Raw genomic sequence first — 18,290 nt, 5'->3', positions numbered from 1 at the left:
TAGCCTTAAATTGTCCATTATTGTACCTAAAATGTTTCAAATAATTTCAATTTTTGAACGTTCTTAAAGTTCTTACAGAAATACGCCATAAACCAAGAAACATAAAATATTAATTTATACATCAATAACTGTTCAGTGCTACTCAGCTCCAGGTGGGAAAAACAGTATCTTTATAATGGAAAACTGAGTGAGTCTAGAGAAGAAGAAGATATACTACCAAAAGAATATAGAGTATACTTATACGTACAAATCAAGGATTTTCGAATGCACGCTTTAATAAAAATCTTGAAAAATAACATAAATATATATGTCCATATGACTTTGCATGTATTGAAAGCTCTATTTTAAAAAGAAATATCCTAACTATTTAAGGGCAATCTAGCAATATGTTGATGATTAAAAAAATGCAAGCCATGAGCTACATTGTATTATTCTCCTGGAGTGCTATTGTAGTTTCAAAATATCATTAAATCAGCACAAACCAACACTTATCATTTCCTGCACATTTTTCACAGTGAGCTGCATTCTGACTATGAGTAATCTGTTAATCTGTTCTTTGCCTCACAATCCGTCAAAATGACAGATTCATTCCATCCCTAATACATAATATCTTCATTTACTGTATGCCTTACTGGAACTTTCTTTTTTTTTGCTAGCACTAAGATTTACAAAATCACGAGCATATTTACAGAATGCCTTTTTCCTTCCTCCAAACCACTTCAGCAAGTCCTACCTGCCAAGTACCATTCTTCTAACAGAGGCAGAGACACATCCTAGAAAAACCTAGGTTATTTAATTTTCAATGAATTAGCAACTAAAAAAAGAGATCATAAAAGTACAAGTGCTCCTCTTAAAGTGGAAATGTGAATTCTTCTTATAAAACAAGATATTTAGACAGCGTAAGGTGCTATTACAAGTGCATATAGTATAATCATGCTGACTGGTGTTAGCTGAAAGTTCGATCTGTTAATGCTATCCCATTTTTCTTTCATTATAAAGTTCAAATAATAAATTTGTGCAGGTTATTAAAAGCACACAGAGTCATCTGCATCAGTCTGAAAATGTGAATGACCTGAATTTGGAGGTTTAGCAGCTTAGTAATTAATATATTGTGCTATTTAGTCAATCTTTTTCAGTTAAATACACGAAACTTCTATCATAGCTTCCGTTAAATAACACTAACATTGGAATTTACTTAAAGACTAAAGCTGTAGTTTATCACCATGTTGGCTTGCTGGATAGATTATAGTCTTGATATTCACTAGCAATATAAATGATGCTAGGAGAGAAACCCAGTGTTTTATCATCTAATTTAAGTAAAATACTAGCCCTTTCTTTTTTGCTGGTTTTGATTTGTTTATCAGAAGATCAGCTGTAGACACCGGAAGCAATAAATTTGCAAAGATATGTTAAAATTCCTTCATATTAATCTAATCTTATTAGATTGTAAATGTAGATGTAAATTCTAACAACTACATCAGATAGTCATTGATCAGTGAATCAAATGGATTTCCACATTTAATGAAGTGTCCATTAAGTAGAATGTGCCTCCATTTTTACATATTTTTAACAATGAATTAAACCATTTATTTAAAAAAAAATAAATTAATATTCGACCACTTCAGGAAACACCTGCATCTAGTACCTATCGAGTCTTGTTGCAATTAAAGTAACTCCTTTTCTCCACTGCCAGCATCTTACTGTTCTGTGCATGCTGGATGCAGACCGCATCGGATTTAACTTTTAAAATGGATGACACGGAGCCAGAGTGCTTTTAAAAATCAATGGAGAGACATGACTCAACAGAGCACTAACTTTACTAGTATCAAACTTATTGAATGCGATGCTGTTGAAGGTTCCTAGTCTGTGAAAACTACCTTTCTTTTTCAGAAAAGTAAAAGAAACCACCTGTATGCAAGAAAACTCTGACCTTTTAGTATATCAATGCAATGAACGGTGCAGCATGAAGCTGGAAGCTCAGTCATCACCACAAAGTGAGAAGTACGCTACCTCAGATTAATTCTTCAAAAACATCAGGTTTTATCACCAAAAATTGTGAAATAACGGAATCAAACCCAACACTCCTGCACAAATGATACTGGAACATCAGGGAAGGGAGGTGTGGACATTTGTGCCCTTGGAAACCCAGACAGTTTTGCTCTGTAAGAAAACATTGTATGCACATGGGATGTCAGTCAAGGGGCCTGATTTGTCTGTATTTAAATAAGCTTCCACTTCAGAAGGAGGATGGAGGAATAAATATATATTTCCATAGATGGGTGGTCGGTTAGTGGTAGTAAGCTTTTTCTCCCCAGAAAAGAGAACAATACAATCCCGGTACAATCCTGTTTGGAAGTTTGCCTGCCCTGGGAACTCCCCTAAAATCCCAAGGCTCTAAGGGTTGTCAGAAGTTGGACTCAGACCTGAGATGCTGCCTTGTGGCTGAACCAAAGTGTCTTGTCATCCGTAAACACTGGATATCCCCTGGAAGAAGACACGCTGGCAAAGGGCCATAGCAAGAGTTCAACTGAGTACTGGAGGAGAGATTGCGACGCTCTGTGAAGAGGGAATCCCCGACTTGTTACCGCGTAACACCTATCTCTTCCTTTCAATCTAAGAGATCTTAGAGGCATGGAAAATCCTTTACTGCTGATTCTCCTTCTCTGCATACAAGTACGGTGAAACAACTCTGTTTGAATGGCCCAGGAATATTCAGAAAAGGGTGGAATCAATATAAAAATATCTCAGTAAGTCCTGAAACTACAAAAAAAGAGATAAACTACTTTATGTTAATATAGATGCAACAGCATGTTTTATATTCAAACCCTTAGTGTATATGCTGACACTTTTTCATGTTCTCAGATTCCCATACAAGGGAAAGCCATTTTTGGATTATTTTAACAAGCTTTTACATGCTAGCCAATTGGTTCTCAACAACCTTTCTGCAGCTAAGCTTTTTACCATCATGATTAAAATTCTTAACCTTTTCCATTAGATGTTTCCTGTGCCATTTGCTTCTTTTGTCATGTTCTTTTTCATGCATATTATAGCCTGACAAATGCAGCAGAACTTCGCTAATTCAGATTAACGACTGGGAGACCTATTGCAAATTACTCTATTTTGTGGATGAGTAAAGTAACTGAACAAGTACAATGAAAAACCAAAGTACATTTTGTGATACATTGTTCTTGTTCACTTGTTTTGACAACTGTTGTACAATTTTATAATACTTCATAATGTAATATTGTCTGTTTTGCACAAGTAATGGAGTTGTATGACTTTGATCTTGTTATGAATCATAAAAATAAATATGCTTCTTTGTTTGCAAAACTGAATCGTTAAAATTGCTTCTTTAAGTTATTCTGCTACTTAAGCAGAAACACATGAGACAAAGACCTTTTGTGTCTGAATTTCACAGAGAAATTGTGTTGGAGAAGTTCTGCTGTAGTGCAAATCAATGTTATAACTACAATCCTTTTACTGCACCATTTTGTAGGTGAGTTTAATCTTACTGAATCTCTCGGTGGTATAATAACACGTGCATCAGCTATTGGAATGTTTAGTTTTCACCTGGGATGGGTGAGAGTACTGGAATGGTAGTCTCAAAGCTGAACGTACTTTTAATACTTGAGAGTTTGCAGTGGATGTGTTTTTGTGCTGGAATCATAGATATATTATGCAAATTTCGGGTGTTGTGATAATGGCAAAATTTATGGCAACAGCAGGTTCTAAAAAAAGACTTCTGTAGCAAAAACTTTTAAAGAAAGTAAAAGACGTGATTTATTTCCTAAAATCAACAGAGTGGTCAGAGTTATGCATAGAAAGAGGTGTTCATTATATTTAACTAATTCACCAAAATTTTACCAGTAATCAACTTTAAAAGGAAGTGATAATGCATTTAGCTAAAGAAACATGTTTATCAATTTAATGATTAGTTGTCTGAACTACTATGCACGCATATCATTACAAAAATAAGAAAATCACGTTGACGGATAAAGCAGTAATTAAGGATATGAGTTCTGCTTTTTTTAATCTTAAGGTAAAACCTGCAACGTATTCTGAAAAGTTTATAGTTACTGTCCTCCTCAAACATGTTAATCTGCAAGTCATCTTTGTGACGATAAATTTGAATCTGTAACATTTATCATAATTGGAGAGATACCTTTACCAAAAAAGGGGAAGAAAACTTTGTTATTTTTGGTTGGGTTTTTGGATTGTAGAGGAGAGAAGAATGACATCCTGATCAGTCTAATGTAACACATGTAGGTGACAATGACAAGACAGCTTGCTTCAGTCAGCCTGTACCAAGCCCATGTAAAGTGAGGTCAGTGACTAGTAATCGTTTGTCAAAGACTGCAGGCCCTTATCAGCCTATTATAGATACAAGGAACTTTATATCACACCCACAAGTGGCAAAGCTACAAAGGATTTAAACCGCAGCACAGTGGTGACACTTTTTATAGATAAATCTAGACAAAATGCTGGCCTGAATTGCATCATATGTCCATTTACCAATTTCAGCAAACATTTCATAATATCATTGGTTTTCCTTAAAATTTTAGGGACCTCGCATGCTTCTTAGTTTTAAGAGGTTTCTTTTTATTCACAACAAATCCACTCATTTAAACACAAAAAGTCCCACTGAAGGAGCAACTGACTTGAATGTACAGAGCAGATACATCTAGCTTATTTTACAAGTTAGCGATTGGGCTGGTCTTGAGGATGGGCCTGAATCCTACCACTTGAGAGCAACCGCAACATACCAGCCTGGCAAGTGTGAGCTTCAGCAGCGCAGAGACAGAGGTGGAACTCACAAGGGAGTACGGTTCTATTTACTCCTGCTAATTCTGTGCAGGTTACCCTGACCAAGCCCACAGCAGAGGCACAGAACATCTTCATTGACTGATATATCAATTAACTTCTGCAGGTTCCAACCACCCTGGGAAAAGCTGTCAGCCCCACATCTATGGAGTAGTCTAGGGAGGCTTCTGATTTTAGAGCTGCTAACGTATGAAACCCAATAGCCACTAATAGGGACAACAAATTCAACTTCAGTTTAACAATTATTTTCATTTGTGAATGAAACACAGCTTGATCACTCATTCTTTGGTTTGAGACCACTGATCAATAGACTTTCTCATAAAATGATGTCTGTGTTTTATGTGCTGATCTTATATTCTTGGCTACAGTCCCTATCAGGCAGATATTCACTATCATCAAATGTCTGTGCCCAAAATTCACTATGGGAATACATTTTTTTAACACGTAGAGTCAAATGTCTGGGTAAAACCTAACTGAAAATTTGTCTGTGTACTTTTTGTATGAAATTACTTCAGTAAAATATACTTCTTGTGAAAGAATACCCAATGAAATGCTGAAATATTTGTGTCCTACTTCAGTGTGGTTTCTGGGGAACAGCTGTTTGAACTTCAGAGGAACAAATTTTATTTGGTAGCTTGGGAAGAGTTGAGTAGGATGCCAACAGAAGATCTGGTGAGGCAATGCTTATAAAGATAAGTTTCAACTTACTAAAAACCCTTTCTCAAAGATAGAAAAATCAGCTTTTATAAGAAATAAGTGTTCTGGAAAGCATCTGTAGAAGTTCAGAAAAAGTTCCTGAAATCAGGCTCAAGTGACCTTTTTCAGAGAGCAGCTCTACATTTTGCAGTTCAGTACACCTGAAATTTCTCTAGAATATTTACTTTCTTTCAGCATTTCCTTTAATCAGACTTCCAAACCTTCTATGACACACACATGTTTTGGAAGACAAACGCTTACTAAGCAGATGTAGGGTACATAGCAATTTCCAGTCCCCGCGCTGGAGGAAGAAGTAACAGAGAAGGTTACAGCTCCCTATTTGGAGAGAAGAGAGCAGTTCGAAGTTCAGCTGGGACCATACGGCACAGCAGGCAGTGGGAAGTGCACAGCTAAGGCTTGAAAGACCGCACAGAATCTTGCTCACCTGGCTCTGTAGCCTCTGCAGTCAGCCTGTCTCTCATGACAAAGCTTGCAAAGCAGCATGATGTGGAGGTGATTTGTATTGCAGTAGCAATGTTGTTGGCAGACTTATGACCTTTACCCAGTGGAACCAATGGAAAACGAATCTAGCTGGGTCTTTTTATTGACTGTATTTCCATTATCTTCACAGATGCTTTCTTTCCTGGCTTGTTCTTTTATCTTATTATGGACAGAAGCTACATTTACTGGACAATAGCTGCCACATTGCTCTCTTCTCATTTCCCAGAAAACATCACTACTACACTTTTTAAAGTTACTTGAGACCTGTCAGATTTTTTATCTTTCTTTACAACAAACTATTTCTTGCTTCAGCAAGAGCATCGCATAACTGTCTTCATGCCATGGCATTTATACCCACTCATCTACATATGATACATCAATTTTTCAAATATTCTGTATGTTCCCTTACATAGCTACAGGAGGCCTACAAAGATTTAGACATTTTCCAGTTGCTCATACATTTCCTGTTAAAATTGGCTTTAAAAACAGTTTAGGAAATAAGTTATAGAATTACCATTAATTTTATCTGCCTCTCATTTAGGTACACACCCTCGGTGAAAAACATTACAGAGTTTTCCATTATATATGAAAGGTAATGATGTGAATAATGGTATTCAAGTCACATCATCTCCAGTTTTTATATCATGATGCAAACTGACCTCATAATTTTGTCATCTTCTGTATTTACAGCCCAATAATGCTTTTCTGGCAGTTCACAAGGGCTACTGAATTTATGAGGCACTTGCAAGTCAGGTATTTTACGAATACTTTGCCTGCATTTCTCGAAAATGATTTCTAGAGAAATTTAAGTCTACTGTGTGTACTGGATTGAAATAGCATAAGAACTAAGTCATAATTTATATTATTTTGTTTACAATTTTATTATATGGAATACAAGTTTTCATTGTTGATCATATTAACTTGATATGATGAAATGCTTTCTTTTTACAGATAATGGCGTTTATTCCGTTTTCCAGTATATAAAATGTACTGAGTACCAAATTGCTTTAGCACATGCATAAAAATAACTTAGTAAAACCTCACTCAACAAATGTATGGTCAAAAAGAAGGGGAACAATGTAGCTTGCACTAAAATATAGGCAATTCTAATGCCATCAGAATTATGAAATCGATTCTGGAATAAAGAGTCCTCGACAAAGTGTCAACAAGGTCACAAGGCAGGTACTTACCTTACTCTCGGGACTACAGTCAAGTGTTTCTGTCCACCTCAGCCATTGTAACAATTCATAAGGATAGAGATAGTTCCTTTGATAACCAGCACCCAAGGCACAGAGGTTTTCTAGACCAACATGGGCACTTTGATTTACACGTGAAAGGGAACAGGAATCTGGGATTATACTTGTAATTCCAGTGATATATTGTGTGCACTAGGAAACATATGGCTGCACGTTGCAATAACTGGTGCATCTGGGTGAACTCGCACAGCAAGTTTCATAGTGTTCAATTCACAAAATCTAACAAGAACATAATAAAAATGTGGATGGCAAGTGAGACAAGTGACTGAAAACATCTGTGTGATGAGAAATGCATATTATCCTCACAACTTACTGGCAGTACGCTATCATAAAACATCTTATACTGTTGATAAAAGATAAAGAAGTATCTGAAATGTCCTCTCCTCCTATCCCACCCAAGTGAAAATCACACCAAGTGAAAGTGAAACAGGAGGAGTACTTTTTGAAATAAGTACACCTCTTGTTCAGGCTGTTAAAAAATTGTCAAAGTGATGTGGGGGGTTTCATAGGTACAAGGCAGTTCTGAAACTGGGCAATTAATTTTGATTCTCTCAATTTGATTACTTCTCGCTAGCCACCCTCTCCCCTTGTTTTCAAATCCCCATCTCTTATATAAAAGTCACAGGGATTTTGTTGCTGATTCTAAACAAAACAGATCAAGTGAAAACTTGAAAGCCGAAGTATACTGTAGACAGGATCCCCTTGAACTATCCCACGGCATTGTAACGCTGACTGGGCATCTATTAAAAAACCCTGTCTAAATAAGTAACATTAAAGTCTTTTGTAACAAATGGATTCCCTGACACCGACAGTCATGTACAGAATTGTAGTTCTAACCCTTCAAAGCAGAGAGGGAAAAAGAAAGAAATGAGAGTGCGTATACGTCAGATGAGGGAGATTTGCTGAATCACGCATCAAAGCAGGTGTAGGAGCAAGGCCTATGTCAGTTACGTTAAATACACGGTGGTACACCCAAACCAGGCAGAATTCAGTTCTGCATTCCAGGACAACGCTGACATACTGCAGGCAATGACTAAAATGAGCAATAGGAAAGCCCTCTGAGAGGAGGTTGCAATTGAAAAGAGATTTAAGATTAAATCAAAAAATGTCACATTTAATATTCAGAACACTCTTAACTGAATCCTTACTGCCTGGGCTATAAGTGGAATCTTACCGTGGGTTGGAATGAGAAAGCGGGCTCATTTCTTTCTGATAGTGATGCTCCTGACTGACAGGCTATGGAAAACAAAAAATAATGGTGAGAAAAAAACTTTGCAAATACTCTTTCAGAATGTTTAAAAATATGTAAGAGATCCTTTATGAGAATACACACTTGCAGCTTCTGATATTAGAATTTTATAGTCTTCTTCCTTATCTGTCAAATTTAAAAGGAATATTCAGATCCTAACTGTGCAAAAGTACAACTTAACAGATGATTCTTGTCCGGGTGGAAATACATACGAATTAAGGAGTTGACTACATGGTCATTTCTCTACTGCCTGTGAGTGTTGGGACAGAGTCAGGAAACAGAGAGGGAAGGGTGGCAAAGTCCTGTCTGATAGAAAATTCTGGACTGTAGGTGTATAGGAAGCATGGGGCAGGAACTCGTAGTTGGATTTGTGCAGAACCGACCATTCTTAAAAACTACATTTGGTTTATGGCATTAAAAACAGTTATTTGCAAGAAAGATCTGTACTCATGAACAGGTACAAAAATTCAGTAGTTCTAAAATTCAGAAATACATTTTCTCTCAGTATAAATGTAGTGCTTCCAGAAGAGACCTCCCTGCCATTATCACACACATCAAAAGCAGTTCTAAACAAACCACTGAAGAAAATGTAAAAGAAGTGAAAATATAAGCATATGTTAACAATACTTGTACAATACAGTACATGAAATGCTAAAAATAATTTCTAAGCATTATGAAAGCTATTGATTTCATACAGAAATTAATATAAAAATGAGTATATTCTCATGGTTTCAGGAAGTGGGGAGGGATGTTGTAAAATATATGTTCAGGATGAATGACATCCTAATTACTGCCAAATATGACTGCCTGGTGGTGGATAGTGCAATTCCCAAATGATGGCTAGCGGAAGACTGAGGATGAGACAGAAAGTGAATTAGTCAGTCGATGAACCAGAATATCTGTCTAAATAATTTTTGGTCTCATTTCATAGTAAAGAATAGTCTGCCTCAGTTTTGCAATTTGACTTGATGTGAACACATCCCTGCAGGGGTTGTCAAACTGAGCTCTCTGTTGGAATAATTCTGGGTTTAAATATCACTCCTCTTGTCTGTCAGACTTCAGTTCTGCCAGACCATTTTTGTGTTAAGCGGCTTTCTTTTCTGAATCATCACAAAGGAGGCCAGAAGACCTTCCACAAATTAGGTATGAACCTGAGGTACCCTTTCACATATTTTGCAGATCAAGGCCTATGTGACTGAATTTATATTTAGGAAGTTGCTTGGGAACAAGTAATCTTTCTTTTCTGTGAGTACTCCTTACTTGAAAGGCAGGTCTTAGTGGTGAACACATTTTGGAGTCTGCTAATGGAGCATTATACCACTACAAGGTTGCAGGATATATCAGTGAGCAATCTAGGAGAATCTTCCTTCTCCTTTGCGTTTCTGACTGAGAATCAGGGACCACATGGAAGAAGATATCCCGAATTCTCTTCTATATGATCTTGCTCCAGAATGGTTGTGTTCTATCTGAAGTGGTGTCTGCAGTGTGGGAACGACTATCCAAGAAGCTGAATGGGCCAATTCCCTGACAGGGCAAGAAGGTCTTATTGTATCTCTAGAACACAGCAAGGCATTTAAGCAGAAATACTTTGCAAGCTTTGCAAATTTTCTTGGATAACCTGTATATGTGTGGGTCTAAACTTCACATTATACTCTGCAAGATATAGAACTGTGTCTTTCACATTGTTGCAAAGCTAACATGGAATTTCATAGACTGAAGGTTTAAGAAAACATTCAGGTAAGACACAGTCAAATAAAGTCTTTAAAAATATTTAGTTCTACGTACACGTATTATTGATTTGGATCTATGCCCCACACATTTTATAAGGGTTTACAATTCTCCCTCAAAGTAAATCTATTTTAAAACAGAAGTTTTTCATATTTATAACTGATAGCTATGCTGGGTAATGTATAATATTCAAAGCTATTTCATTCCTTTTTGGTTGTCATAGTTTACAGCAGCTGCTAAACAACCTACATTTCAACGATTTCTCCTGACAGCATATATTCAGTTCTTGGTAAACTATCATAGGTTATAAAATACAGTTTTAGTATGTCTGTTTTATAGTTGTTTAAGGACATCTGTTCTAACTGCAACTTAGCAATATGATTGATCTCTGTGCCTTTACATTCAGAAGGGTTTCTGAGATTCATTAGTCAGTAACATGAGAATTTTCAATGAATCTGGAAATCAGACTAACAATGGCAAGTGATGGAAAAAATAAGCTCACTAAAAATGTGTTTTATATATAAAATATTACGTTGATACATATGTTCACTATCTAACATGATTATATCGTGCCCTGCCTTGCAAAACATCATAGGTATTTCAAAATGAAAGATACACAAAAAGCTGCCTTCTGGTGGTGCTGTTGCCATAGATTGCACTAAAGGACAAAAATGCTGTATAAAAGCAAAGAAAATTTGGAATAAAAATACTCCTTACTTATCTTTGAAGAACATAAGAGAAAGCACTAGATACTACTGATTTAAATAATCAGAAAGATACAACCTGGAAACACATGTAAGCATGAAAGTTTAATCATGACAAGAATTTCAAGTTGTCCTTAATTTCTCAAACTACAACAAGAGGATTATTTCTATTTCTTTTCTATACACTGCACTGCTAAAATCAACTCGAAGATGGCTACAGATATATACAAACTTTTCTGCAGTTTGAACACCTGATTTTGGAAGGACTTTTGCAAATTCTCTTCACAAGTCAGATGATGGTGGTACTAAAGATCAGTGACCTAAAAAAAAATTGCTTTTATTCTACACATTTTTTTTACATAATATATGTACGGAGTAAATATACATATAAGGAACACTTCCTGGTAAAAACTGGAAGCTGAAGAAGCAATAACTTTACTCATTTTAGGTCTTAAAGCAAGGCCATGTGTGGCAGAAGACTGAAATCCAGGAGGAGCAACCTTTGAATGTGTTCTAATCATTGCAACTAGGCTGCATTTTGATCTCTCAGTTCTGTAGACTGCGCACGCAATACAGTGACACATTTACTGCACACACGGATGCTACATGTGGGGATTCACTGAAAACAGCTATATGAAGTTATCTGACAGATTTATAGACTTGAAAGCCAGAGGGAAGTATTAGATCTACTCATAATCGGATGTACATCACAGGCTACTAAACTGTGGATCACCAACAAAAAACATTGAACAACATCAGATCTAGAACTGAATGAAACACAAAGTGGGTCCCTCTGAATATACTCTACTCATAGATAATTCCCTGCTGACTGCTTTTGGTATTTGTCAGTTCCAAATTGATTCGATGTGTGTTTTATCAATATTGTATGCTGGCTCATTTTTAACCAAGTATTTACAATATTATCTCTTGGCATGTTACATCTAAGCAGTTCCCTTATCATTTGTAACTTTATCAATACAATTAAATTTTTTTTGAACAGGACATATTTTCTGTAAAATAATCTTGACTATCATTAACCATATTACTGCCCTTTAAATCTCTCTTAACTGAACCCCACACCAGATTTTTCACTGTTTTGACGATGATATCAAGACTAACTGGCCTACATTAACCTTTTAATTTCAGCTGCCCATTTGAATACTGGCACAGCATCACTACTCTCAAGTCTTCTGAAATGTTGCAAGCATTTAGAAATATGCTGAAATTTAACACCAGTATACCAAAAATGCCCCCAACTACTCTTTTAAAAGCTTCTGCGTTAAACAACTTGGGATGATTAAATAATCACCTTCCCTAATAAATGCTGTTTAAAACCTTCTGAGATACTAAAGGTCTAGAAAATGAATTAGCACCCTCACATGACTACTCAGCATTTTTCCAAATATTGGAATGGAATTGTATTACCAGCGTTAAACACACAAGTCCGTATGCATTAATTTGTAGCACGTCTATGAACAGCTGGTGCTGTGGAAGCTATCTCAGAAAAGAAAATATGAAATGAATCAATAGACTAACTGACATTGTACTGGTACAGAAAGTCCCTTTGTGTAAAGGCCGAGAGAAGACTGTGGAAGCTTCTCTCTGTTGTAGTGAGGGACTAAGTGGTTAGTCCTTATCTGAGAAAGATTATGTTTGCTTTCTAAATTATCTCCTGTTGAAATGGGGTTCTTGCTATTAAATCTTAAAACCTCAATAACCATCGTGCAAAATGCAGAGGAGAAACCTGACAAGGGTGTGTATATAAAACACACCAACACTTCAGTCAACTGAATGAAATTTGAAAAACTTCTCTCTCAAAGACAAATATGTTGCCTTTTACACTTGATTTATGTAGAGAAAGATTGCCACAAAGGACTATTTTTAAAAACTACAGCTATATTAAATTACATTTTAAATGACTAACCTATTATATCTAAACACTTTTTTAGAGTGATGCTATTAGTCTGAAGCTACAGAAGCTGATCAAGGCAGTGAGATCAAAGAACTGTCTTTGCAATTACATTGTGCTTCACTGAATACTGGAGCAGTACATTTTACTTTAAAAGTTCACTTTGTTTTAGTCATGTAATTTGTATTAACCAAACCTGACATGTCTCAATATTCTTATCAATTTCCTTATAATTAAACTACTCAAAAATTAATGAGACTGCAATTCTCCTTTACTCAATTGAGTTCCATTTGTCCAGTCTTGCAGACTTACACCATGTTTGAGTCTATTTAGTGAGTACTGAGAAAATGCAATGGAAATATGATGAAATCAACTAAATGTATCTCAAATAGTTAAAACCAACTTATGCTTCTCTGATATCATGCAAAATATTACTCCGTAAACCAAATTCTTATTTGTACAATTACCCATTTATCAATATATCTCTTCCCATTTGAAACCTTCATTTACCAGCGTACCACAAACTTCCAACAGCGCGTTGATCATTCACTATGGAAGATTGCTACTATGGCCCTCTATTTGGGTCCTATGGATCCCTGGAGTAATTTGCACCTAATGTTTTATAGCATTTACCCTACGATAGTTTGTATCGGCGCAACACAGCAGTGTTTGCTCTTCTAACACTGGATCTGCCTCTTAGAGTAGCATTGGCTCTACTTAAGAGACATTCACTGTTTAATATTGTTTCACCTATAACAAAATAAGAACTATGTTGCTGAGATATAAATGGAGTATGAGGTTATCTAGTTTTACAGCAGCTCCTGCAAGTACCTTTATATAGTCACTGAAAAGTTATTCTGTGATTTCATACATTCAGTACTCTTCGGTGGACTCTAACAAATACTCCTCTGCATCTTATTATAGTACTCCATCACATAGGCAGCTGCGTGTGATTTTGCACCACTTTGTACCAGGACAAATAATGATATAAGGTGTAAAATATAGAAGGATCACATACTAAGTGCTCAGAATTTTTGCTACTCTTCTCCTGCTTCAGTCCTTTAAACAGTTAGCTTTTCAGTAATGAGACTTTATCACTGTAAGTAGCAATTATTTTCCATTACTCACATTGTAATGCAGTTGCTGACTGGTATATCTGGGTTTCATTCATTTTGGAACTATTTTTAAGTACTGTATCACACACCTGCAGGTTGTCAGCCACTACTGTGACAAGCTGTACAGCCTACATGATTATTCGGGCTTCTAGGAGGGAATATATATATGTATATATATATATATATATTAGATTAGCTCTTGGTTCATTGTGGTACCACAGAACCTGCTGGAAGTGCATGTGTTTTGGTTGCGTGTTTTACTTGGTAAGGTCTAAAAAAATGTTTGGAAATGATACCTTAAATTTCAAAGTTACTCAAAGAAACTTTAATATTCAAGACTCCTGCGTCTCAAAATTGACAGAAACTATATAGAGCAAATACTGTGGTTTTAGACTTACTGGTGGGAAACAAGAGTTCCAGGTTGCTGTATCATCACTGCTTGTACTTATGCTAATGTTGCAGTTGTCTATCTGTGACGCGCTCAGCCCATGTGAAACCCCAGTATCCCTTAACTCTTCATTTTGTTGTCTCTTCATGCTAGCCAGCATCTGTAGTTCAGATGAACTCAGTCTATTTGACTGGTAGTTTTTCCAGTCATACTCCTGTGAAATAAAATGGAAAAGTCAACAACATAGACAGGATCATGGAACATAATATATGAATGAAACAGATACGTCGGAGAATCTCTTCGGGAATTTTCAAGAAGCTCAAATACTAAAAGAGAAACAAAACGTTTACCAGAAAAGACTATTAACAGATTTCTGTTCAGCTATGAAGATCAAGCATATTTACACATAATTACAGGAGGGAAGAAGAACACAAACACTGCTATGGACTGTAGTTTTTATCCAGGGTGTTTGGTAAAGTTGCTGTTCCACTGCAATTAAAAACACAAGATAAAAGCAGGCTTTCAGAAGTTCAAAAATCCAGCAGCTAAAATTGCTTAAGCATTAAATGCAAATCTTGAAATAAACCCAATCACACAGTTATCATAGTATCATAAACACCATCAACATAACATTTAGTTATTTGTCAAGCACAGCATAAAATCTCTGTGGAAAGATACACATCAGCACTAAATTTTAAAAGTTGTTTTGGTAACTTGCTAGCATATACCTTTTAAAATAAACATCACCATATTTTCATTTTTCTTTATATTCATTGGTTGAATTGTCAATGTAACTGTAATTGTTATATCAAACTTGATCCATAGGCCAAGAGCTAAAACCATGTATTAACTATTTTGCAGTTTGTATTTATGCCTCACAAAACCTCATGATATGATTTATTCAGTTCACCCAACCTGCTGTGGCATCATCTTTGTTTAAAGAACTCCCCCTCAAAGAAAAACTTTCCTTTTTTCTTAAAGAGTCCACACGGATTGCTCTTCCACTAAGGAACAGGTGTGATACTTGAGACCTCTAGTTTTGGTTCTGAATGGAATTAAAAAGCATTTCATTATATGCAAAGCATATTACAAAGCATTTCATTCACATAATATGAATTGGTCACACCTGAGACACAGGAAAACTTGAACTGCAGCTTTATCTTAGTGTGAGAAACAGCAAAGTTCAATACCTTCAGACTACCACACAAATATGACACTTGATTTTAAAAACACTCAGGTATATATTCAAGTGATTGATAAAATATTACATAGGTTCAATTATTCAGCTCAGAGGTATGACGTATACAGCCCACAAAAGATGTTATACATTGGAAATTGATTTCCTTATTTTCATGACATCACGCAAAAAGATATGTATATATCCTAGATTTTCATGTGTATTGCTTAGTATTTCAGATGCAAAGTGCGCGCTTTCACTAGAAAGATTCTATGATGTCATTGCTGAAAAAGGAGTTTATTTTCAGTGACAAACAGTACTTTTTTCTGGTTTAGGGAATTCCATATACCATGATACAACTTTGTTTTCTGGGAATCTCTCCGATCCCCTTTCCTGCCAGCTTTTTTTGTCCTTGGGATCAGAGCAAAGCCAGATAATGAAGGATACTACGTTACTTATTTCCCCTGCGGAATTTTAACTGGGGATATGCTCACGGATTCGTTCAGTGCTGAACTCCAAGTATAGGATGTGCAGTACAACACACAGGGGAAGGCAATTTTGGATCAAGGACAGATGGAGAAACCCTTCCTTTTTCTTTTTAATAATACATCTAATGGCATCATGCAATGAATAGAACCTTGATTTCAGCTCAAGCTCTAGAATATTTTACCATGTATTCGCAAAAATAGTTTTAGAATAAAAACCTGTAGCATATTTTTATTTCCTCATGGCTGCCATAAAGGAAATCAACAGTTGTTATCTCAATAGTATGTAAAATAATACTTCTTATTTTAATTCTAGTTAAGAAATTAAGTACAACTCATTAAAGACTGCTGCCCAACATTACGTTTTGGGAGTAGCAACTCTATCATGTATTTTTGACGTTTCATTCTGATTACCGTGATATTAGATTCACTTAAAGACATGGCAGTGGAGTTGGAACTAGATGATCTTTAAGGTCCCTTCCAACCTAAACCATTCTATGATTGCAAATAACCAGTCAAAAAGAAAATTAGCACTGTAATAAGTAAGTAAACCACCTTTGACAGGGAATGCGCCTGCAAGCTCACCATCAGTGGTAAAGATATCTCATAAAACAGGATTTATGACTGAAGGGTGCTCACACGGAAACAGCTGCACGTGCAAGTATGCAAACCTTTGTGAAAAAGACAATTAATTCTGAAGACTATTGCAAACATTTTTTATTTTTTACTATGTATCTCAAATTCTTAAGTCAAATATCTTTGCAAAATTTTTTCTATGGAACTACCTGAAGCACTGAGAGGCTACTTTGTGGCAAAGAGAAATGTAGTCTCCCATTTTGTACAAGGTATAGGATGAGACAAGCTGTTGGCACAGCTGCCATCCCCTTTTATATCTGGCTTTTGAGGTCCAGGCTTCATTCCTGAATAGTGTGGTTATTACTACTATTTTTAATCCTAAAATAAAACATGATGCTTTCTCTAGACCCTTACTGAATGTGAGATACTAGCTCAGTTACTGTTAGTTATTTGTTCACTTCATGCGAAGCTTGCTACGTTACATCTGGAAAGTCTGCTTTGCTCTGATGTATTAACATTCTACCAGACCTACAGCTGCTATAACTTCTATTGGTCTTACTGAAGATGCTGATTTCCTGTTAATTTTCCTATATAGAAGCCTTCTGCATTTATTTGATCATTATAAGAGAAGCTTCAGCTTATCTTTCTTACCTCATATACGACGCAATTGGCATGCAGTCATTAAAATGACAGCATGAACTAGCACTATGCGGAATAAAAGCACTAAGCATTGATAGAACATTTTTCTCATTCTCTTTTTAATAAAGGCAAAACGTTGCCCAACCCTGCTTGTGTTTTCCTTTACATCTATGAAGAAAGATGCATAGATTCTTGGAATTTTTACGAAACAATTTGAAACATCTGTTGTTTTTTTTTCCCCCCTTATTTTGTCATTCTGTTTTCTTTTCTTGTAATGGTCTCAGTCTAGAAATACCATAATCAGAAAGGAGAATAGATGTCACGACAATTTTCTGTGTTAAACATCCTGTACAATAAACTCCTTGCAAGAAAGGAGAAATAGTTTGGACTATTTATTCTGTAGCTTCAGAAGACTACTACAAAAAAAGCCTCTTCACAAATTTTATATTGTCTTAGTCAATTTTCAAAGAGAGAATTTGAAAACTGAATTTGAGATTAAGTTCACTTTGTAATTTAGGAGAAACTTTTGATGTAAGAAGTAATTTTGCAATACTTGTACATTTGTCTAAAACTAATATTTCATTTAGTAATTAAAAGCTTAGCTTGTCTTTTTGCATATCCTCCCCTCATGATGAAGTATTTTTATTAAGCACTTAAAACTTCTGCTAGATTGACAAAACCTGTTGTTTAAAGGATTTTTTTCATATATAATGACATTTGCATTCTTGTACGATCAAATGATTAATTCAGAATTGTTTGAATGTAGTTATACGTGTGGAAAACTTTAATTACCAGCTATCTACATGCTTGCAATATTACCCAGAGGGCTCTACTTCTTTCTTAATTAAAAATATTTGAAGTTAATAATAGAGAACTCTATTAAAACATGAATAAAACACTGCAAGCAACCAGGTCCTTAAAGTATATTAAGTAGTTAGCAAATCAATTGCAGGAAGAGTTGGTTAAGCATTTTTTTTCTTTACCAGTCCTCCATACAAGCAGATTAGAAGAGACTACTCTGTAAACTCTCAAGCTAGTAACTTTTC

General features: G+C 35.7%; 1 protein-coding gene across 1 annotated transcript in view; it reads right to left on the bottom strand.

The window, feature by feature from the left end:
* CFAP20DC (CFAP20 domain containing) overlaps positions 1–18,290 on the bottom strand; it is a 99,880-nt gene that overhangs the window by 28,333 nt on the left and 53,257 nt on the right. Inside the window, exons 14-15 of the mRNA XM_063348478.1 lie at positions 14,378–14,581; positions 8,449–8,510 (exon numbers count right to left, since the gene is read on the bottom strand). Of these exons, the coding sequence (XP_063204548.1) occupies positions 8,449–8,510; positions 14,378–14,581 (266 nt within the window). The remainder of the gene's footprint in view (positions 1–8,448; positions 8,511–14,377; positions 14,582–18,290) is intronic.

Source organism: Chroicocephalus ridibundus, chromosome 10 (genome assembly GCF_963924245.1).
Source record: "Chroicocephalus ridibundus chromosome 10, bChrRid1.1, whole genome shotgun sequence".
Classification (NCBI taxonomy): domain Eukaryota; kingdom Metazoa; phylum Chordata; class Aves; order Charadriiformes; family Laridae; genus Chroicocephalus; species Chroicocephalus ridibundus.
This window is presented reverse-complemented; position numbering and strand designations above follow the sequence as displayed.